We start from the raw sequence: 23,135 nt of genomic DNA on the forward strand, positions 1-23,135 counted from the left end.
TAATTTCACTTTAAGGTCAGTGATAACAATTATGCCAACCTTATCATCAAATTGAGAATATTTGTCTGTTTCTTTCTTGAAGAGCTCCCACGGTGGAATTTTCTCCTGAGCTAACTTTGCTTCCTGATAAGAAAACAGAACGAAGATATATATGAATACGGCTGTAAAGAAACAAAATAGTAGCTGGGCTATATATGTTTGACCAGTTACAATTTTTGTAATTCATTTACCATTTCCTGTTTCTTCTTCTCTTTTTCAAGTCTCTTCAACTCCTCTTTCTGTAATAAGAAACATACACTCATTTTAATAACAAAACATCTTTATTATGAATAGAATACAGATAAGGATTATTTGAATCCTGTAAATTCCTTATTTAATGCGAGTACTGTATTCTGCGCTTCCACTATTTTGTATCAAATTGCAAGAATGTTAAATCGCAAGCACCAATTTTTTGTTATATTTATTATTTTATATAATCAAAAACTGTCTGAAAAATAAAAGTGAGATTTTAAAATCCATGAGAATTGATTCTTGCAATTTTATGCGGATAATATTTCCACATGCTTGATTAGCAATCTACAATATATTAATCTATCACAAATTTTTTATACTTTTTAACCTTTTTTTTGATTAGTCACAAAATTCAAACCAGTAATATTCAGTTACTATTAAATATAAATGTTTATTCCCAAAAACAGATTGAATTCAGCACCTTGAGTTTTTCTTCCCGTTCTTTCAGCAGAGTATCTCTGTCGACAAGTTTGATTGTAGGAGGGGAGATCCCATCCTCAAGTCGCACCCCGAGATTGGGTAAAACATCATCTCTCAACTCGTCACAGAGTTTCAAGATTCCTGTGGCTACATAAATTAAGAGGCACAATGAGAACAAATAAAAACAAAAAGGAGACGAATAAATAAATTTTGAATTTCAATCTGTAAGAAAAAAATATTATAGTGTTGGATTTTGTCTCAAAAATATGGAAACAGATCTAAACTATTTGTCAATAGCTGAGTTCTCTGTGGTTGATTTCCTTGTACTAGTTTGGATTGTTGTTAACATGGATATTTTTAAGAGGTTAATTGTGTCATGGTGCATTCATATGGAATATTTTTATAAATTTAATAATTCCGAGATGTATCCTTTCATATGCATTTTGAAAGTTTTTACATGATGAAATTTTGCCAAAGTTCAGTCATCATAACATTTGCAAAGAAATCTTACACAAAAACATTTCAGAATTTGTTTATCCTCATTCAACTCAATTTTTGTTAAAGATGTTTGAAAGTTATTTCAACATAATGTAACAGGTTCCATTTTGGTTGACAGACCTTTCTGTTCCCTTGATATTGTCCTGACGTCCTCTCTGAACTGTGCAAAGGCTGACAGGAAAGGCATCACTGCTTCCTCAATCTGAAAGACAAAAGGGGCATACAGTGAGAAACTCCAGACAGGGAAACGTCCAACATCTTTGTCTCTGACAGTAACATTCATGAAGGCAAGCTCACATTAACATTCTGTGTTGTAGACTGCGGGAATCCAATCTCTTCCTCCACTTCAATAGCTCCAAACACCTGAAAAAAACCCCCAGAAAATGCAGTTTTAAAAAATAATCATGTTTAGTAATACAAGTTGATTAATATTTTATGAGCTGACGGAAATAAAAATGTATCGATAGATGAATATCTTTTGGTAGACAATTTGATATTCATACTAGTATGTAGTAATGTAATGGAGCTTTTTCAATAATCATGTACAGTCAAACTTCAGTATCTCGAACTAGATGGGACTGTTTAAAAACTTCGAGATATTTGAGTATTCGAGATATCAAGGGTAAAATACTTCAAAAATAAGTGGTTGGGACTTACAAATCACTTTGACATATCCATTGTATTCGAGATATCAGTGTTCAAGATATCGAAGTTCAACTGTTAGTACATGTATAGAGGGTAAAGGGAGTTGTATTACATTGGTTCTATTCTACAGTATCCCCTGCCTCTACAGTACTGACCTTCAGTAGATACGTGATGTAGCTGGCGATGTTCTTGAGGATCATCCTGTTGGGGGTCCTATTGGCACCCCGGGCATTGGCCATGTAGATGTTTGCCTCTCCGATCAACTCCCTCAAGCTTTCTAGAGCTGTCCTTGTGTTGACGTTATCTAAAGATTTATTTTGAATTCAGTAGAAATAAAAAACATTGCTGAGTAAATTAGAATAATCTTCTACCTACTGGGCAAATTGGATACTGTGCTCCCTTTTTGAGAATTTCTCAAATCGTAAGTTCACAATGACTTTATTTGCATACAAGTATAGTATAAATATCCTTAGAACGGACACCTTAACCTACCACAGAGAGCCTCATGCACAGCGTCCTTTGTCTGTAGGTATCTGAAAAGATGACAACAAATATCTAAATACTCATCAAATTTGACTACAACTAAAACAGCTACTGGGGTTTCATCAATATTTGTTGAATATCAATTTTCGTGGATTTCATTGTTGAGTTAATCAACGAAATTAAATGTTCATTGGAGTTCATTATTTCCACATTTATTCTGTGTTTTCATATTTCATTGGAATCAGTTTTCATGGTTTTAGTGAAAATGACAGTTTCATCGATACAGTGTGTGACTAAGTGCAATTTCTACTAATGTATTGTATTGATTGGATCATTAGCTACAAATTTACACATTGATGAAACTGTAATTTTGATGAACTGTATGAACTCTTAAATTTATTGAGTCATCTTCCTGATTATCACAGTATCTCAGACTTCACACAAACACAGTAATGTACAGACTAAGAAATGAAGATCTTGTCATTTACGACTGAATCTCTCATTAGATTTATAAATGAATATCTTGTCATAAACTCTGAACATTTTCAGCCGGACTAACTAAAGACTTCCCCAGTATTACTTTAAATCTTACTTTTTGTTGAGCTCCACATCCTCGGGGTTCCACTTCTCGAAGGCTGCAACCCCGGTCCCTGGGGTCGTCCTCAGTAAATTCTTCACATTCAGGAAGAACTCCTGTCAAACAGAATAATAATCACAGAAATTACTGAATAACATTCCACTTCCTCTAGGCTGTAAACTAAAAAAATTCCAATAGTAAGTTTGCAGGTAAAGAACAATAACCCTTGAACTTGTGAATGTGCATATAAAATATTGTAGAAAGGCGTATCTATGTTGTGGAAAAATACCAAATTGTTTTCATCATGGATTTAGTACTTATGTAAATAATGTAACTGAGTTGAGGATTATACATTTTTCTTTGTAATTGTCTATAAAAATTCATCTTTTATTAATACTTTAATCAATGTATCTTCAATGAGAAAACACTACTTTTTTGAGGATTATACTCTACCAACATGAAGCCTTCAGACTGTATAAATAGACCCACTCACGTTGACCATCTTTTCGTATCGGATGGCAATCTCCATGCTGTTTTCACCATAATCCAGCGTATCCTTCCACTGATGGAGCAGGAATAGCAGACGTAACTGTCGCGCGGTGTGCTTCTTTAGTGCATCTTTAATGGTGATGAAATTCTTGAGAGATTTGGACATCTTGCAGCCTTCGATGGTCAGATGGCCAGCATGCAAGAAATACCTCACCCAGTGATCATTGTTGAAGTAAGCCTAAAAGTCAAATAACTTAAAAATTAAAACAATTCAAAATGAAGAACAGGAACGGTACAAGGTTCTATAAAGTTTTTGCTTTTCTTTAAGTTGTTTGAAGAATCATCTTCAAAGGCAAAAATGGTTGTCCCAAGTGAGCAGTGTTTTGCAACTATTTCACGTAAAATCTGAACATGTAATACCGTATATCTGGTAATTTTCACGATGATCTAATTTTCGCTTTGACGCAAATGAAAAATGCTTCACATTTTCCCCATTTTCGCAAATTTTGTGACACGCGAAAAAAACGTGAATATACAGTATTCTATTTATGCAATTCTAACAATTGTAGGTAAATGTAGCTTTGGATTCTCTTGACATTATTGGTTATTTTTTGTGATGGTATATGTACTTCTTTCCAGTGTTAAACAATTTCATATTTGATTTCAATGTTATCCTCTGACCTCTGCCTGAGCGAGCTCGTTATCATGGTGAGGGAATCTGAGATCGAATCCTCCCGTGTGGATATCCAGAGATTCTCCTTGTATACTGCTGGCCATGACAGAGCACTCAATGTGCCAGCCTGGTCGTCCCTACAACACAAATAATATCTCTATAGCAACCACAGAGCACTCAATGTGCCAGCCAGGTCGTCCCTACAACACAAATAATATCTCTATAGCAACCACAGAGCACTCAATGTGCCAGCCTGAGGCGAGTTCAACAGTGCAAGCGCTCGCGAGCGCTCGCCAAAATTCCCAATACCTGCAACACAAATTTTGGCGAGCGATCGTGAGCGCTCGCTCTGTTGAACACGCCTCTGGTCGTCCCTACAACACAAATATCTCTATAGCAACCACAGAGCACTCGATGTGCCAGCCAGGTCATCCCTACACAAATATCTTGGTCTCACATATGTATCCCAAACCTCTAAACTGTTCTACAAATCGAGTACCAAAATATCAAGCATATACAAATTACAAGAACTATTTAAGCACTGTCTTTTTATATTTCATTGGAAACTGGAAAACGTGTTTCTTATGTAACATCAAATTTTTAGATCACTATTTTAAAGATATATAGTGAACAGGCTGACTACCAGACATATTCTTACAGTAAGAACAGAGAATTGTTCATTATCTACCTTTCCCCAGGGTGAGTCCCAGGAGGGCTCGCCAGGCTTGGAGGCCTTCCACAGGACAAAGTCAGTCGGGTTCCTCTTCTCCTCCTGTCTCTCTGCAGACACCGTCAGTTCTCCTAACCACATCAAATAAAAACAACAATACTCAATGAAATTGTTACACAGATCTATGAATGACTCAAATTATCAGGGTCATTAAATTGAGTCACATCTGGTAACTGGTTACTTTTCTCTGATTGAGATTTCAGCCAGTACTCAAGAAACGGTTCAAAATTTACACCTCTCCATCAACACAAATGTATCAATGTTCTTTGATGGTCAATCAAAACATTATGATTGAGAGCAAAAAGATATCCATTTTAGAAATCGTGTTAAATATATTTATACAAATAAAACAAAAAATATTCATGAAGTTTAAAAACGATGGATGTTTTTCTCATTTTTTTTTTTTAATGTCTTTACAGGTATGCTAAATGCATCTTGGGTTTAACATTTACTGCTATGTAAATCAGTTCAAATTCACACAAAAATGTCGGTTGACATTTGACTAACTTAAGGTGGCTCACTACACCTTGAATTATTTTCTCAAATCAGCAGAAAATTCATTGATTATGATAGATATCATAATGGATAAGAAGTATTTAAGTCAAATAGGCCAACAAATGTGCAATTTTGGATGAAAAATAACATTTCCGAAAATTTAATTTCGAAAACATGAACAAAAGCTCCAGGCAGATTCAAATTCATGATCTGCTGTTCAGAAACCCAATACTTTAACCACTCAGCTACGACAATATACAGCCGAATAGAATGATATAAACATTTAAATCGCCATCTTGTGACGTAGTGTCTAAAAAGTATAAGTCTGGGTGTAGTGAGGTACCTTAAAAATTTTAATTATTTTCAGACTTCAGAGAGACTAGTGTTATTTTTTTTTTTGGAGAGACCAATAGTCTGCTTTATTCAGCGTTTGAATTCCAATCACAGCATATGCCTACTTAGTAAGTATTAGCGACCAATGCAATGCTAAATAATTATGTAAGAGCAAGTGTAAAAGTCCATTATGTGTCACATATTACTTAGTATTGCATGATTGGTATTTTAAAATATCTTGGTATCTACAGCCTCAAAATGGTTTTTTATGAATAATTTGACTGTTATTTTCAATGCAGCTTTATTAATTTTCTCCAAAATCATTTCGGAGCGATTCTGCAATTTTTTGCTACATTACGGGTATATGGGAGGCATTTTAACTGTGATGAAGGCCTGTCTTGAGACACAAGTAGATTATTCTAACTAAGCAGAGTGTAGTGAAATTAATAGCATTATTGTAAGTTTAATTGGGTATGTAAATGTCAACATTACGGTGTGTCGATGCATCTATTTCGTAAATGTCTGATATCATTTGCAAAGTCTACCCGTGCACGCATGGGTCAAAGTCTAGTAGATTAAAAGCTAATGAATTAGTTAACAGCATGACAATGTGCTAATAACGATAATAATGTAATGAGTTCGCACTAATTCTGCTGCTAATTAACACCTTTATTTTTATTTCCAAAAAGGCGTAGGTTTAACTTTATTTCCAAGCTGATTACTGATATAGAAATATTAAAATAATGTGCTAATGAATGAAATTATTATGTGGTAGAAACATGATGAAATCTATATGATGTGCTAGACTAGTAAAATAATGACAACAGAAAAGTAATCCTCCTTAATTAATTCGTTAAATTTTTATAGAGTTACCTAGAACTGACCGACAAATCCTTGACACCCATTACTCATTGACAACCCTACTAGCTTTACATTACATACCCTCTCCTTCAACCAGTTACTAATTGACAACCCTACTACGGTACTTATATATTACCTACCCTATAATCTTTAGCCAGTTACTCATTGACCACCTAACTAGTTATAAGTTATACATACCCTCTCCTTCATTCAGGGCAGCCTTGTCCCCATAAGCCTCCGGGACAATCTTGGCGTAACTGTGACCCTCTGCTGCATTGAAGGCGGCCGTGTCAAAGTATACAGACCTATTGGACTCGTACCTGTCAACACCAAAAATAAACTGGAATGTGTACTGATACTGGCAGGGTACAATATGGACCTCACATCAACAATAGCCTTAACTCTGATCAAATTAGCATTACAGTATCAAATCAAAATATTCTGACAACTAAGGACAGAAGATCTTGCTCAAAATTTTTTTTAAATCTGCCGATTTTTATCCACATATTGTTATGGTATATATTCCTATGTAAAAATTCATCCCCATTGTGGCCCCACCCTACCCCCGGGGACCATGATTTGAACAAACTTAAATCTACAATACTCGAGGATGCTTCCATACAAGTTACAGCTTTTCTGGCCTTATATTTTTGGAGGAGAAGATTTTTGAAAAATACCTACAAATTTTTAATAATTCTAAATCATCTCCCCTTTAAAGAGGGTGTGGCCCTTCATTTGAACAAACTTGAATCCCCTTTATCCAGTGATGCTTTGTGCCAAGTTTGCTTGAAATCTGCCCAGTGGTTCAGGAGAAGAAGATGAAAATGTGAAAAGTTTACAACAATGACAACGACAACGCCGACAGACCAAGGACAAATTTTGATCAGAAAAGCTCACATGAGCTTTCAGCTCAGGTGAGCTAAAAAGGCTGTGAATCATGTCAACTCATTAGTTTATTGTCTTTTATTGTTAACTCATACATTTAATTTGAGTTTTTTATACACAAATGTTTAATGATTCTAAGTGCTCAAATTTTCTTTCAATATAGCACACAAATTTCCTTTCACAACAAAATGCATGAGAGGATTAAATTCAATTTCTAAATAAATGCAATCTCAAAGCTTAAGGTAAGGTTTCCAGCTTGCATTGATTTTTCATTTTAGTTACATAGTTATTTTCTTAACTAAAAAAAGCCTTTTTTGTTATAAAATACAAATGATTTTGTCCGACCTGTTTTACATTTTGATGAAGATGTAAACAATTTGGTCAAAATATGTACATTACGCGACAGGTTTAAGGGCTATCTATTCAAAAAATGTATGAAAATCATTTATTTTATGACTCATTTCTATATCAATCTCCAAGGAATTATTTTAAAACAGGAAATAACACTTGTGTCCTGTCCCTTTTAGCACAGTAAACTACAAAACCACACCAAATGAATTGCTTGTCAGTTATTACGCATTTAAATCTTGAAGTCATTTGAAATAAAGGGTAGCTAGTGTCATGTCAAAATGAAAATTTGAGTTATCTCCCTGTAGCCACAAACCTTACTTTAATGATGTTTATTGTGATTAAATCATTCATAGAGAAACACGGTGACATAACTGTACGTATATCCTATGAATGCTACAGTAAACGTCTGAACTAAGATTCCAAAGGAGTTTCAATGTTGGTGTTACAGTTTACCTGTAATCTTGACTAAATGAAAATGAAATGTACCAATTTATTTTCTTTTTATCATATTGCCAAAAACTAAGAACCCATAACTCCATTGAGTCCCCTTCTCTTCTCCAAGTTTTCTATCAATCAGCACAAAGAATAAACTTTAGGAAAATTCCACAAGCACCCATACCGATTTCCTTTTTCTTACCCATATCCATTGTCCATGATCTTCTTGATGTACTCGACAATTTCTGGGACGTACTCACTGACCCGAGTCAGGACATCTGCTGGCAAAACCTAGTTCCGTAGAAAACCAAATCTATTCACATACAATCCATCTCTTATGTTATATTTTAAAATTAAACATCTTTAATTTATTTTAAGGTCTTGAGAAGTTCAGCAAATCCAGAAAAGCTAATCTCAGAAAATTGAGGCACTATCATTTAATACAAGATCATCTATCCACAAATATTTACTTCCCAATATATTGGTAAATTTTGGACAACCCAAAAATTTGGGTCCGTAAAAATGAATGATTTTGTAGTGAAAACAAAATCAATGTTTAATATTGATGAACTATATACATGTAGATCTTAATGGAGTTATTCCAAAACTAACATTCAAAGATTCCATGTCTTTGTGAAAGTCTTCCTCAAAAAACTGAGGAAGTCTGGCAAATATGGAGTTGTCCGTGACTTCTGACCCATGAGTTTTATCCAACCAATCACAGAGCACATCCTTCCCATCTACGCACAGTCTCTAAATTGTAAAAAGATATGCAAAAATTAAAAACAAAAATCTGCGAAAAAGTATCATGCATAGTCTATGACAGGTGTACAAAATCTTGAGTGATCAACCCGGTTCTCTTACCTCTCTACTTTGACCTTCATCTTGACTGGCCTTGACCTCGGACAGGGCTTTCTCAACTTTGGCCTTGATTTTTACATACATGCCTTTTTTGTCTGGGTCTTCCTCTTTTTCCAGTTTTACAATAAATGGCTGAAAAAATGGGGGGAAATAAGATGATTGACTTAAAAAGTGAAAGAATGAATTAAATAGAACCATAAGTCAAAATGCTTTAATACCTTCATAGCAGACTCAACATCTTCCAAGATCTTGGAGAGAGCCAGGTTCTTAGTGAGGTACTGCTCATACAGGTGGTTCTGGCGAGCTCTTTTGATGATCTATATCACAGAAAGTATAGTTGTACATGTTTAAGGATATATCAACATTTTATTCAGATGATTCTACATGTGTAATATAACAAGAGCAAATCAGTAACTAATAACATAAATTACCTATATTATCCTACTTCAACTGACTTCCCATAGATTTCCAATTATCAATTTGGTTATAAAACATACTGATAAAATTTCAAGATATTTTAAGGTTAAAAATAAAACTTCTTGCTTAAAAAACATTTAACAAAATTTGTTGTGCATTTTCAGTTTCCCTCCCTGAAATGCCTTGAAGGTCATCAATATCAGTATCTACACACCTTGTCGTCAATATCTGTGATGTTCATGCAATAGAAGACCTCATAATTGAAATAGTCCTGTAGGACTCTCCGCAGGATGTCAATAGAAATGAAGGACCGGGCGTGGCCCATGTGGGAAGAATCGTAGACCGTGGGGCCACAGCTGTACCACAGGACCCGACGCCCACTCTGGGGCACAAACACCTCCTGTAAACAGGCCAATTATAAAGGTTACGCATTCATCAATAGCTTTAGTAATCGGGTAAACTGTGCTTACTGTCTGTGCATACTGATTGAAGTATCAATAATGTATTATAGTAGCATTTAAATAAATGGTGTTGAACATAAAAAAACAGCACATTAATCATGATAAAAAATAGATATGTAATCTAGTACATATACATGTACTCATACATAGTCTCACAGAGGGATACCTATACAGATAATACACTGGTACTAATAAACTGATCACAAGTCTAGACTGGTAACATTTCACTGATCTGAGTGGCACAATCAGCAAAATGTTTGCAGTCTATTAAAATCAAGAAATTATTAATAACATTTTCAAAAACAAGAAATAAATCAAGCATTTCAGTAACAAGGACAACATCCTCTCATGGGACAGTTTTATTTCCTCGCTTTCCTTTTACAGGAAACTGAAAATACAAGAAACATGTAAATTGCTGCAAACAGAAAAAAATATATCAGGTTGATGTCATTCACAAGGGAATCATCATGGGTAAGTAGTTTTTAAACTTATCATTTCCAATTTTTAATTGTTTAGGGACTTTTCTCTATATGCATAAATTAAACATTAGTTCAATAAATGTTACTGATTTTAATGGTTTTGATTAGCATTGATTTCAAATGTCAAGTTGATTTTTCAAAAGCTTGTGAAAAAAATTTATTTAATAGTTCACACAAGATCCCCTTCGCAAGAACTGATTCTCCCCCCTACAGACCCCCTACCCCCTGAGGAGCCCCAGATCCCGCCTGACTGGCACACCTTCCACTTTGATGAGAACCCGTACCTGAGCGGCCTATATGGGGCCCTAGGGGGACTACTGGCCGGGGGTGCCCTCCTGGGGATCCTCTGGTACTTCTATGGCATAGAGTTCCTCCTCTCCGTGTACATCGCCGGTCCGATGGCCCTCCTGCTGCTGATTGGGATGAGTCTCTCTGTGGCATGCCGGTGCATCATCTGTATCCTGGTCCCCGAGCTCCTGGGTAAGTACGGGCGGTGGGTGCTTTACTCCCTCCTCCTGGCAGCCCTGGTCAGTGGGCCAGTGTCCAATATCTCCACCAACATGGAGCGCATGTCCAACAGCATGAGCTGTAGCGTGGAGATGATCAAAAACCAGACAAGGGACCTACAACAACAGTTCCTCGACCCTTTCAATGACATCAAGGCAAGTGGCTTCTTGCATGGGATACCATGATAAAGAACTTTAATTTGTGGTGACTTTTTAAAAAAATTACCTGTAATCAATCAGTTATGGTGACTTATTTTCATTTTCATGACAGAACCTATGTAAAATTGACTAAAAATGGCATGCATTTTTGCAACTATGATGTTCTTGCCAACCTTGTGAAATTTTCTATCAAATAGCAAATAATACTGTAAATTCCTTATATTATGCGAGTACTTAATTCCGCGATCCTGCTGGTTTGTATAAAATCCCGAGAATATAAAATTATGAACGTTGAACTTTTCTCCTTATTTCTTATAGCTTTCAACTCTCAGTAAATAATGGCAAGATTTTAAAATCCGCGAAGGATGCTTCTCCCGATTTTACACGGATATTAATTCTACATGTTTAATTAGTAATTTACAGTAGCTGGTTTACAGAATGGACTCTAACTATTGTTTTTTGTTGTTGTTAAGTTTACTTTTTCATTGATGTTTTCAGGAAGAGGTCATAAAAATAGAAAACAAGATAAAACTTGTTGCGAAAGTCATTGAGACAGCCATGAAACCTATCACAAATGCCATCGCTGCCACTGCTTCAGGGGTCAAAGATGCAGCTAACTACCTCAAAAAAGCGGCAGATGTATGCTCTTACTCTATTAAGTACAAAATCAGCATCCTCATATAAAGCTATAATACTTTACTACTATGCTTAAAGCTGCTTGGTCCGATTTTATATCAAATTTTATGCACGCTTTTAAACGATGGCTATGCTTAGTATATGTATAATAATAGACATTGCAGTAGTTTTACCCGTCAATTATGCCAAATTTCAATGAAGAAAAATACGTACAAAATTTGCTAACAAAACAAAACGACATTAAAAGGTACCGCGTTATTTTGCCTCATGTTAAATTTCACCCCTGACGACGAGACGGGTATGGTTGTATTACAAATTTGACATTGCTTTAAATAAAGGTCGAAATGATCAGACAAATTACAAATAAACATGTGTATGTTTTGTAAGCCAATATTTCTGAAGTCTGCTTTCTTTACAATCATTCGGGGGATGAAACCATGCGGTTTCCTTTTCTAAACATTCCCGTGATGCATTTTGGTTTGTTTTTTCGTTTGCCCAAAGAAAAATTATTTTTATTTACTTTGAATATTTCTAACTTTGAAAGGAGACTGATTCTGCTGGTGTAAATAGGAGAAAGTCCATAACTTTCTAAGATAAATGATTTGTATGGAAAAAAAATTTGATACTGTAATTACAAAAAAAAATCGGATCAAGCAGCTTTAAATATAGGATACTGTAAACTTTAAACAAGAGGCCCATGGGCCACATCGCTCACCTGAGGAGCAATAGGTATGATAAAATCAGCATAATGGAGTCATAATACAAACTATCTGGACAATGTACAATATTACATGTAGATCCTGTATAAATAAAATCCATTTTCCCCCTGGATATTCTTATGTTTATAATCATTAGTCCCTTTTCTAACAGGCTGATTTTATAGTGATATCACATTATGAGTATTGCAGTCTCAAAAAGATCCTTTATAATTGTTTATATATGGGATATAAAGCTACATCAAACTCTGAAACTTCTTGTGAGGCCGAAGAATTGTCCTGGAGCCAAAGTCTTAACAATTATGAAGAATCAGCTGGCTGATTAGTTTCTGAGAAGATTTTAAAAGATTTACTCTATATATTTCTATGTAAAACTTTAACACCCCCCCCCCCAATGTGGCCCAACCCTACCCCCAGGGATCATGATTTTCACAACTTTGAATCTACACTACCTGAGGATACTTCCACACAAGTTTCAGCTTTCCTGGCTGATTAGTTTCTGAGAAGAAGATTTTTAAAGATTTACTCTATATATTCCTATGTAAAACTTCGACCCCCATTGTGGCCCCACCCTACCCCCGGGGGTCATGAATTTCACAACTTTGAATCTACACTACCTGAGGATGCTTCCACACAAGTTTCAGCTTTCCTGGCTTTATGGATCTTGAACAGAAGATTTTTGAAAATTTCTCGAAATTGTTCATTAATTTCTAATTATCTCCCCTTGCAAATGGGTGTGGACCTTAATTTTCACAACTTTGAATCCCCTTTGCCCAAGAATGAAAATGTGACAAGTTTACGGACAGACGGACGACAGACAAAATGTGATCAGAATAGCTCACTTGAGCTTTCAGCTCAGGTGAGCTAAAGACAAAGAAATACTTAGTTATTGAATTCTATGCTCAAACTTCACAAGAATCACCACAGCTTTTGAGCTGTATTATGATTTACCACTGCAAACATTCACTTGCATAATTATAGTGATTCTTAATATTTTAGGATTGCAAAAACATGTTCAACAGCGCCTATAACTCCTGCACTAATTTCTTCAGTAAAGCCTACAAGAAGTGCAAATCTGCAATAGACAAGATTCCTGTGGTTGGCAGTCTCAGAAGGAAGAGGAATAGTGAAGGTAGTATTAAGACCAAGCCTGGTGTTCAATGCATCAAAGTACTGTCCAAACCCCAAATAAAAAGTAATGAATTTCAGATATAAAAGATGAGGTGCTGTTTCTGCTAAATGAACTTTTTCAGATATAAAAGAGGGTTGCTGTTTCCGCTAAACAACAAAAAATGCTCAAATTTAAACGCAATAGACAAGATTCCTAAACAACAAGAAATGCTCAAATTTAAACGTTTGTTTGCAGGTAAAATTGTATTCATTCAAGATGTCTTTATTCAATGGAATGAAATGGAAGATGAGAAACACAGACAGCTCTGGGAAACTCAAGCAGAGGAAATTCTGGAGGAGACTTTGAATGAATACTTAACCCTATATCCAAATCAAAAACTACCAGTACAACCTCGTTTGAAAGAAAAATACTTAAATATGACAGTTCGTAGGTGAGAACTTTAATTCACAGTAATAATAGCTAATATTGGAGTTACTTAAGTGTGCATATTGATGAACCACTGCAATTTAATTTCCATCTTTGCCCAGATTTCGGCGCGGGGCTGTCTCAGCTATATGTGAGGTGGTCAATGTGGGCGGAGCGTTTTGTGCCCCTCTGAAGCTGACCAGCGGGATATGTACTCCTCTGGAAACTATCTCAGATGCCCTGGACTTCATAGGATCAGGCCTCAACGCACTGTATGAAACCATCAAGAATGCCTTCTACTTCAACATCATCAAGAAATGGTATCTGATAGGTCTGAATGATGTCAGCAAAACTGCAGCAGCAATGGTGGCAGAAATCGCCTCCTACTTCTCTTTTCACAGCTATATCATTTACACCAGTCTCTCCTTCCTCACTAAATGGACTTCCCTTCTCCTCATTCTGATGCTTTTACAAAGCGCCCTCTACCTCCAACACTATCTCTCTCAAATAGACTTTGACAACAACTACATCTCTCTAAACTTCAGACGTTTCGATCGGGACTGCAGACGACTTGGTAAAGCATCAGCTCTACCCCTCCAAAAAAACGAAACCTCTCAGTATATCTCTACAGCCACCATTGCTTTAAATGGAACAGAAATCAAAAAGAGCATCCTGAGTATACTTCAGCTGTTACTGAACATCATATTCTATGCTGTTGTAGTGTTCTTTGACTATGTATTTTACTACGTTGTTTATTTGGTCCACACATATGGAAATGTTTACATTGATTTCTCTGGTTCAATCAACATTTACTTTGCTATAACAGGAAACGGATGGATCGCAAATCTTCTCCAAGGCTTAATCTCAGGAATCAACATCAAGGATAACTACTACACTCAGTACAATGTGACCAAATGTCTACCTAACCCGTCCTATCCAGACACCAACAACTTCTACCTTCTACTGGCGCTCAATGGCGGTGTACTTGCAACAATACTGCTGCAGAGTTACTGTTATCGACTTAAGCGAGCTCTGTGTGGACTCTTTTACAAAACACGCGAGGAGGAGAGAATTCGATACCTTCACAACAAAATACTGCACCACAGGAAATTCAAACTTCAACAAATGAAGTTTCGACTCAAGAATTCCAAACAAGAGCGTGATGCCCATCAGACACTGGCCAAGATGCCTCTGATTGGGAAAATATTCCATGACAAAAGTCACAAGCGCTCCTGTTTACACTGTGGAGTTTTGGATGAAGATGCTCCACATTTTTACACTTGTTCAAGAACCAGCTGCTATACTGACTACTGTGAAAACTGCTTCAATGAAATGGGAAAACAATGTCTGTTGTGCTCAAAGAAAGATCACTGGCCAAACGAAGGGGAATTGTGGGAAGATATTTCACTTGACTTACCATTTTCCTCATCTTTTGAAAGCAAACATGAATCTGAAGCAAGGATAGACACGTCTGACAAACTACCTCTGTTGCATGGTACTGAAGGAAATGCCCTCACCTTTCAGGGACTAAACAACCTCGCTTTTTCTGGCGAACCACAACCTTCTAACCCAGGTTCCTCCTTGGGGCTAGACAGTAAATTAAAGGGCCACACTCCCCCTACACTTACAGGGAAAACCAGCTCTACCTTGGCTGCAGTCCTCCATCCTGAGAGTCTCTCAACATTTTCTGAGTCAGCGTCTTCTGATCAGGAGAAAACCACACACAAAACACACATCAATGATGATACAGGGTCAAGGTTAACTCATGAAGGTCAAACGGAGGTGCCTTTGCATGAAACAAATAGAAGTTTAAAATCTAATGAGGAGTCTCCTCAAAAAATGAACATAGCTTCAAAGTCACACCAAGATAGTCACCATATGGCAACCACTGAAAAGAAAACAAGTTCAAGGTCAATTCAAGAAGGTCAAGGCAAAAAGAAAGAGTCTCCTATTGAAATGGACACAAGGTCACAGATGCCTCAACAGGGTTCCATAGCAACTAACAAGTCCACAAAATTTTGATGACAATAAGTTATCAATCAAAATTATAAAGAGGTATCACTACAGATGAGAACATTTAAAAGAAAGCATCCAACTGGTTATTCAGTATTACAATGTACGAGCATGATGCTTATTAATGATATATCTCTTATCAATTTTTTTCTTTAGAAAATTTATAAAAATATTATTTCTTTAACTTTTATCCATTGATATTTATAAAAATACAATTATTTTTCTTCTTCAATTAATAACTTCAAAATATTCTTGTAATAAGTAATAATGATGACCAAATAAAATAAATAAATAAATAAACAAACAAAGACAAGTTAAACAGAGGAACAAGAAGTAACCAAAAATCCTAAAGGCATGGTGTTCTTACCTACTGCTATGTTCTCCATATACCGATACTTATTAAGAGAGAAACTTACATTTGTGTGCCATTCCTTCCACCTGTGTTAAAAATCCTAATGGTTTTTCCAGTGTCAGTTTCACATGTATGATGCAACACACAATGTGACCTCATCCAAAATTCTGTAACATGAAAGTGAAACAACAATGACTCGAAGATAGAAACCACACAGCTTAAGGGAAATAACTCCTCTGTTCTTGCCAGAGAATGCTTTTTTGTGATACCGGCTCACACACTGGGAATTAAATAAGATGGAAATGATTTGTTTAAATTTTTTTTTACTTATTTTGAAAAAACTTAACAGATATTTGCTGAACATTAAAAAAAAGAGGTGGAAAAAAAGAACTCAGAAAACCATTATCAATGACTTTGCTTTCCTTAGACTCTGCACTGTATCATAATTTACATGTACAACTGTCTTGTATTAGGACATGCTAGGCTCATATCGCATTCTTGGTACATTTATTAAACATAATGGTTTAATCACTTTTAAATTAAATTGTTCCAAACTACTTTGTTTCTTCTTGAATTACTACATTTATTTCTTTTTATACATACATGTATACATGCATGGTTCCATGCTCTCAGAGTGTATATATCTGAGAGTGACTCACGGGTAACTAATAAATAAATGATTACTGCCAAATTATCAGTCAGATTGTGAAATGTCTTTCACGAACTAATTAAACTAATTAACAGCTTACCTGTCACAATAAACAAAGTCTCCATAACAGAACATAAGGTGTTTAGCGATCTGAACACACACAAGGGCAGACAACTCCAGCATAGCTTAAGACCAGCCCATTTTCTCCTGCGATTCTATTGGCTGATGAAATGCCTGGAAGAAAAATGACAGTAGCTATTATAAACACAACACTGAACACATGTGCTTACAATGGCATGGCTCACAGTAAATTTAATGGACACAAATTTCTAAAAGGTTTATAGCTAGAGACAATGGTCCGAGTAAACATGGAGTAGCCGGAGAGAACCGAGATATATCATCTGATTACACAAGTCTTACATTGGCCTCTGATGACAATGTTTGTGGATTAGGAATTCTCTGTTTTTTTTCTCTTGATTTTTTGATGATGGATCTAACTATGACTTCAGTATTTCTGTTATTGTTACCTATTTGGACCGCGCTGGTCAGCGCCGGAGTAGATGATATGTGGGATGGATTAAACAGTAAGTTCAATTTATTTATATTTCTAATTAAAACTAAAAAAGAAAACACATCAAAGCAGCATTTTTCCAAGGAAATTTTGTGAATTTTAATTTTAATTCTACTTTGGTCCCCACAGTTAATTGACAAGGTGTGACACAATATCAATGTTATCTTAATTCTTTAATGTCATTATCACTTCTAAGCATTCTGAGGGTGGATTTAATCTGATAATCTTTTTAATGAACCATACAAAACAAGAACTCCTTTACATTCCTCATTCAATTAAACTCCAAAGCCCTCCTTTTCAAAACCTGGATTTCAAAGCAAGATTTGTAATTAAACGAGATCATAGGTATGTCATGAATTTTACTTTTGGAAAACTCAAAGAGAATTAGTATTGAAAGATTTAATTTCATCTATATTACAACTAGTAAACCTTAAACAGTTCTTGTAAAAAGATCTTCCACTTTAAGAAATAGGTGGGACCCCCTAGAACAGCTTATTAACTAATGTGATCATATTACAAAGCATATCTGATAGTGTTTCAATTAGGAAAGCAAAATTGCTAGAGCCTTATTATCTCTGCTTTTAAATTTTAAAGACAAAAAAAGATATTCGAATTTAAAGAAAAAAATAAGAGAAAGAGAAACTGCTCAGCTAAGGATGAGATCAATTAATTCAAATAACTGCTGATTTCCACTAAAATGTTGGCTGCTGAATTTCCCTCTGGAGTCCAAGTAGTCGCAGCGAACCAAGTGTGGGAAATTGTGATCTCTGGTACACACTGGGATAGTGACAGGAAATCACACGGCCATGGTCACAATCACTCTTACACTCAGACCCAGGAGAAAGTCCGCTAAAGCCTTCCTATTCTGTTCTACATAATGGATGCCGTTTGCCGTTTTTATTGCTAATAGAAAACATAAACATAGATCAGAACTCACAATGGCTCAGGCCACTTTCGAATTTCTTAGTCATACATTTTGAGCATGTTTTTTTGCCAGCGATATAAAAGGAACACTAGGTTTCTAATCAGTGAGGAATTACCCAACAGCCATCAAAATGGTCCTCCGAGACTACTACTAAAAATGTTATCTCTTAAAAGTCTCTGGGATACCAACACCAAAACCCCCATTTGACAAATACGCCAACCAAATAAGCACTAAATATTATCAAGTTTTTGAAAACCTTTTTCATTAAACAGGGATTGGAGTGTACATTTACTTAAACGAGAATTAATCTCTTCTGAGGAATAACGACTCATTAATCCAAATGATAACATCCCAGGTAAATGAACAATAATTTACCTGAACTTATCGCCAGAGTAATGAGTTTTCTTAGGTCATGACCTCTGTCTAAGGACAAGACTCGGATAAAAATCTCAAGTAATGCAGGAGACAGGGCTGGATTTGAGGGATAATATCCGAGTGGATAAATCATTAATAATTTAGTAAGTTCTCTGTCATTCAGAGACAGCAGACACAGGCAATCAATACACAAAACCAATCCAATTAAAAAGAGCTTCCAGATCAAAGGCAGAATCACCTGGCCAAAAATAAACACAAAGAATGACTCCTGTAAGTCACCCTTCAATAATCAACAATCTTTACATTTAACTTCAGCGATTTTCCTTTTGAAATTGTAGAAATTGACCTCCACATTTCAGCAGATTTTAATACGAAGGACTTTAAAATTCTTAAGATAAATATGTACATTGAAGACAATGCAGGTGAGAAAATTGTGTGAGCACAAGACACCTGTGTTTATCATTTATCAGTGATGATAATAAGTAAGTTACCTTAGATAAATATATAAATACCAATGGAATGAAAATTAGTGAAAATCATTCATTGAATCATTGATGTACCCTAAGATTGGGACTGCTTTCAATGTTGCCCAGGCAATTCATTACAGACATCATCTTTTGAAATAAAAAAATACCTTAATCCAAACAAATATCACAATCCAATTAACATAGCTTGTTTTAATTCCAAACTCTCAATGTCCCCAAGACATAAAGCCCATTAGAAAATGAAATTAAAAGGCCTTCTCTTTTGTGAGATATCGAATGTAGAGCTTTGAAAATCGATTACAAAATTTTCTGTTAACAGTCTTCGACAATGAACCAAGAAGGTGCTAGGTGGGATAATTGTCAGAGGATAAACAAAATCTGATTGCTCCAAAAAATTGGACCTAGACTAATTTTCTCTTTGTTCCTTGACAAATTTTGACCTCCCTGCAGGCATCACTTAATGGAAGCGGGTTTTTTTTCTAATCAAACTTTCCACCTTATTTTCTGATCACCTGGATTCACATTAGGGTTTTTATCTTACAACAATTAGGATTCCTCCCTTTTTGCACAGGCAGATGCATTTTTACAAATGAATCGATACATTTCCATTTGTTAATGTGTTGAATTCAATTTTTTTAGACAATTTGAAATAAATTTTAATGATCGATTCCCCGGTAAAAATATGAGAACAAGTTTTCTTCCCGAAGGCTTATATCAAAGTGATCAACTCTTTATACATATTGGATATTTAGATAATTCTAAATGAGATTATAAAAGTTTATACTTTTATATATATAAGCTGTTTGAATCAAAGTCTGATTTTTCCTTAGAGCAATTAAACAGTATCAACATAGTATCAATGAACTAAACATCCCGCTTCTTTGTGAATGGGACGATCAGAGGCGCCGGGAACTTGTGTATTTCAGGTCTTATGACACCTGATAGACCTGTACTCGGAGCATTTAATACATATGATATAGGACCAGAACATCATTACATTGTGGTCTTTTGAAATGTGCCTTCTCTGTGACAATCAATCAGCAGGACTGTGTCATTATGTAATTTGTCTCCTCTAGTAAGATGACAACTTGCCTTTTGTTATGGCTGCACAGGTAGATATTATCAGGATCAAGCCATGACATCGGCACAATCGTAAATCACAAAATCCCTAGTTATGAGCACGCTCACATCTCATAAAGCACTGTGAATCAGCTCTACCCTCCATACAATTAATATGCCCTCAGGACTTCCCACAGACAAGCGGCTTTAATACAATAATTAATAACTGGTCAGTGAGCAGTTACAATAAACTTTCTCAATTACAATACAATCTGTGCAAAGAGGCTTCAAATATCCCTTCTCCATCACTACATTTATCAGGGATATTGTTGAGACAGGGATTTGAGACAGAGAGAAAGGATCTCTACTCATTGTCCAGATGTTTCTACTGTTACTTCCGAGAGATAGATGCAGATCATGGGGAGTATCATTGTCAGAATTATCTCTGCTATGTTTTTGTACTTGTATCATGTTGGAAGACAATGAAGTCCTATGATAATATACTCTGTTACTTTTGGCAGGGTAATTATGCGAGTGCGACATTCATTCCTCATGTTTTCCTACTAGTAGCAACCTATCATACGATGATTAAGTCCTATCAAAATGTCTTCTGCTGGTTTGACAGCACTATTATGCTGCTACATTGTACATTTGGAATGTATTTCATGGAAATAGCAAGTTATCATCTAAATGAGCTCTGTAAATGTCAGAAAGACCTCGCAGATAATCAGTAAAACTCCCTGAAATTATGAAGCAATTCTTATTTTAGAATCAAGTAGGTTTGCAAAATAATTAACTTTGAAGTACTGGTATATGCACCGTATCCTGCGGAATATTTCATTATCTGGAGATCTCAAGGTGCTTCTGAGGAGATGATTCAAACTATGGGGCTAATGTATGTGTCCCCCACTTCAGAAATATTGATATTTCCTTCTCACAGAAATTTAAGTGATATAGAACAAAAGTCCAGTCATCTCGAACAGAATTCTAGGTTAAGTGACAACAGGCAATAGAAGATCACAATTTATTTCATGACTTTGTAAGCTTACCAGGCTGAACTGTGAAAACAAATGGAGCATTATTTTTACACAGAAGCATTTATTTTTGGGTCTCAATTTCAGTTTTTCACAAGAGAGCACATCAAGAAAATATTCCTCCCTGGCTGATTGGGCAGATAGCAGGGAAAACAATAGCAGATCAATGTGTCTGTGATGTGAGGCAAGCAGGAAACACACAGCACTTCTTTTTTTCTCTTTGATAATCCCCTTTCTATTTGGTGGCTTGAAAGAAAAGTGCCAATTACTGAGGCACTTCCTATGTATCTATGCTTGTCTCCTAATTCCGATAAATCAAACTCATATTGCAGCAACCATTTTTTGGCCCATTTTACCCCTGCTGACAGTAGCTGATCAGGTTATATAAAAGCTTTAATCCTAGTCAATACCTTTGTGTTAGTATTATCTGCTTTCAAAATACCTTCTATGCAGATGTCAACAAAATAAACATTCATGTAACTCGATCTAATTGTGATACATGAGAGGAAAAATAACAATCTTTTGTTGAACTTTTGACAGGTAAGTCAAAAATAAATATAGAAAAGAGATTCACAATTAAATCGCTTGTAATGTCGGATTTCGACATCCTATTGTATTTTTGGAGACAATGAAAGGATAAGAAATTGCCCCCTTCTTAGAGTCTAAGGACCTCTCTCCCACCTCATTAACTTCTTAAGAGCTTGGTTTCACACATTTTTAACCATATTGACTCTGTAAGTGATGATCAAATACTCTGTATTTATTTAGCCTTTTAATTGCTGTTCATATTTTCTTGTGAATTGTTACTGAATGTAAGTAGATGTATGTTGTTAGGTGAATTGTGTGACAACTCACACCATATTTCTTAATTACATGTATACCTATCAAAATCAGTCGAACAAAGTTGGAGGGAACCAACTATAACCTGTAATTTGTGAAAGGGGCCCGTTTAATGAAATGGATGAAACACACAGAGATGCACCACATCTGTAGAATTTCCCATCTTGTCTGTCCATTATAACCTCCTCAGACAGGGACCCTATAGTACATGACTTTCCAGTGATGGACAGTCTACCTCCATTAGAGCCTCACTCTCCAGAGATGTTCTCAAGAAATTGGGTCAGTGAGGCTGCCTCTGGAGACTGTGACAGAGGGGTCACCTCAGGTCAGAGAGAGAGGAGACCCTCACCCAGCCACAGAAATTATCAACAATGCAGCAGAAAGCAGGAAGCACTGCCAGATCGGTGAACAGATGGAGAGTCAATATGGAAATCAGGCTTAGACTGCCAGCTGGACATGACACGGACTGTCATCCTGGGCTAAGAGAGACTGTCCATGACACAGGGCTGTCACCCAGAGCCGAGAAAGACTGTCCCCCGCCCACTGTTATTAAAATAGAAACAAAAGGTTGAATGTAACAACTTTCTTAAAATGAAAAAAAAAAAAATAACATTCAGCAATGACAGTCATGATAACATGATGAGTATAGCTACCGGTATAAGAGAAATATATAACAGTGAATAGTGCTAGCTTTTTTCTTCTAATGAACTTCCCTGTTATAGCGGCCACAATGATTACTTTTAGTATGATAAGAAATGTGAGAATGGTAATAGAATCTTTTCATTAAGAATAGGTAGGGAATCTCATTATCTCAAAATGTTATGGAGGAATATGAGAAAGAACAAAATTATTTTCCTTTTACCAGAGAGGTAAGCAAATCTCATTATTGTTTGT

The 23,135-nt window shown here is 35.8% G+C and overlaps 4 protein-coding genes and 1 long non-coding RNA gene across 7 annotated transcripts in view; 3 read left to right on the forward strand and 2 right to left on the reverse strand.

Moving 5' to 3' along the window:
- The window catches only part of LOC128168630 (cysteine--tRNA ligase, cytoplasmic-like), a 74,111-nt gene that overhangs the window by 675 nt on the left and 50,301 nt on the right, over positions 1 to 23,135 (reverse strand). For 2 of the 3 annotated variants that reach the window (XM_052834789.1, XM_052834786.1), the window contains exons 4-20: positions 9,659 to 9,844; positions 9,246 to 9,344; positions 9,031 to 9,159; positions 8,779 to 8,919; positions 8,369 to 8,457; positions 6,694 to 6,815; positions 4,765 to 4,877; positions 4,085 to 4,213; positions 3,408 to 3,641; positions 2,930 to 3,030; positions 2,347 to 2,387; positions 2,010 to 2,158; positions 1,507 to 1,572; positions 1,330 to 1,411; positions 713 to 858; positions 231 to 278; positions 40 to 123 (exon numbers count right to left, since the gene is read on the reverse strand). In XM_052834789.1, coding sequence (XP_052690749.1) covers positions 40 to 123; positions 231 to 278; positions 713 to 858; positions 1,330 to 1,411; positions 1,507 to 1,572; positions 2,010 to 2,158; positions 2,347 to 2,387; positions 2,930 to 3,030; positions 3,408 to 3,641; positions 4,085 to 4,213; positions 4,765 to 4,877; positions 6,694 to 6,815; positions 8,369 to 8,457; positions 8,779 to 8,919; positions 9,031 to 9,159; positions 9,246 to 9,344; positions 9,659 to 9,844 — 1,959 coding nt within the window. Of the gene's footprint in view, positions 1 to 39; positions 124 to 230; positions 279 to 712; positions 859 to 1,329; positions 1,412 to 1,506; positions 1,573 to 2,009; positions 2,159 to 2,346; positions 2,388 to 2,929; positions 3,031 to 3,407; positions 3,642 to 4,084; positions 4,214 to 4,764; positions 4,878 to 6,693; positions 6,816 to 8,368; positions 8,458 to 8,778; positions 8,920 to 9,030; positions 9,160 to 9,245; positions 9,345 to 9,658; positions 9,845 to 10,668; positions 10,809 to 23,135 lie in introns of those variants that run through there. The other variant, XM_052834797.1, reaches the window with a different exon arrangement.
- Positions 9,876 to 11,076, forward strand: LOC128168672 (E3 ubiquitin-protein ligase DCST1-like). Its single transcript, XM_052834825.1, has 2 exons — positions 9,876 to 10,376; positions 10,553 to 11,076. The coding sequence occupies exons 1-2, from the start codon at positions 10,373 to 10,375 to the stop codon at positions 11,074 to 11,076; spliced, it is 528 nt and encodes a 175-aa protein (XP_052690785.1). The 5' UTR covers positions 9,876 to 10,372.
- The window catches only part of LOC128168683 (uncharacterized), a 51,791-nt gene continuing 39,524 nt past the window's right edge, over positions 10,869 to 23,135 (reverse strand). The window contains exons 4-6 of the long non-coding RNA XR_008241432.1: positions 17,053 to 17,186; positions 16,368 to 16,470; positions 10,869 to 11,007 (exon numbers count right to left, since the gene is read on the reverse strand). This is a non-coding gene — a long non-coding RNA (uncharacterized LOC128168683). The remainder of the gene's footprint in view (positions 11,008 to 16,367; positions 16,471 to 17,052; positions 17,187 to 23,135) is intronic.
- LOC128168652 (DC-STAMP domain-containing protein 2-like) lies at positions 11,566 to 16,155 on the forward strand. Its single transcript, XM_052834809.1, has 4 exons — positions 11,566 to 11,688; positions 13,401 to 13,533; positions 13,768 to 13,963; positions 14,061 to 16,155. Exons 1-4 carry the CDS (start codon positions 11,608 to 11,610, stop codon positions 15,958 to 15,960), a joined length of 2,310 nt encoding a protein of 769 aa, XP_052690769.1. The 5' UTR covers positions 11,566 to 11,607; the 3' UTR covers positions 15,961 to 16,155.
- The window catches only part of LOC128168661 (uncharacterized), a 46,563-nt gene continuing 40,663 nt past the window's right edge, over positions 17,236 to 23,135 (forward strand). Inside the window, exon 1 of the mRNA XM_052834815.1 lies at positions 17,236 to 17,536. Within this exon, the coding sequence (XP_052690775.1) occupies positions 17,437 to 17,536 (100 nt within the window). The 5' untranslated portion in view covers positions 17,236 to 17,436. The remainder of the gene's footprint in view (positions 17,537 to 23,135) is intronic.

This window comes from Crassostrea angulata, chromosome 1 (assembly GCF_025612915.1).
Source record: "Crassostrea angulata isolate pt1a10 chromosome 1, ASM2561291v2, whole genome shotgun sequence".
In the NCBI taxonomy this organism is placed as follows: domain Eukaryota; kingdom Metazoa; phylum Mollusca; class Bivalvia; order Ostreida; family Ostreidae; genus Magallana; species Magallana angulata.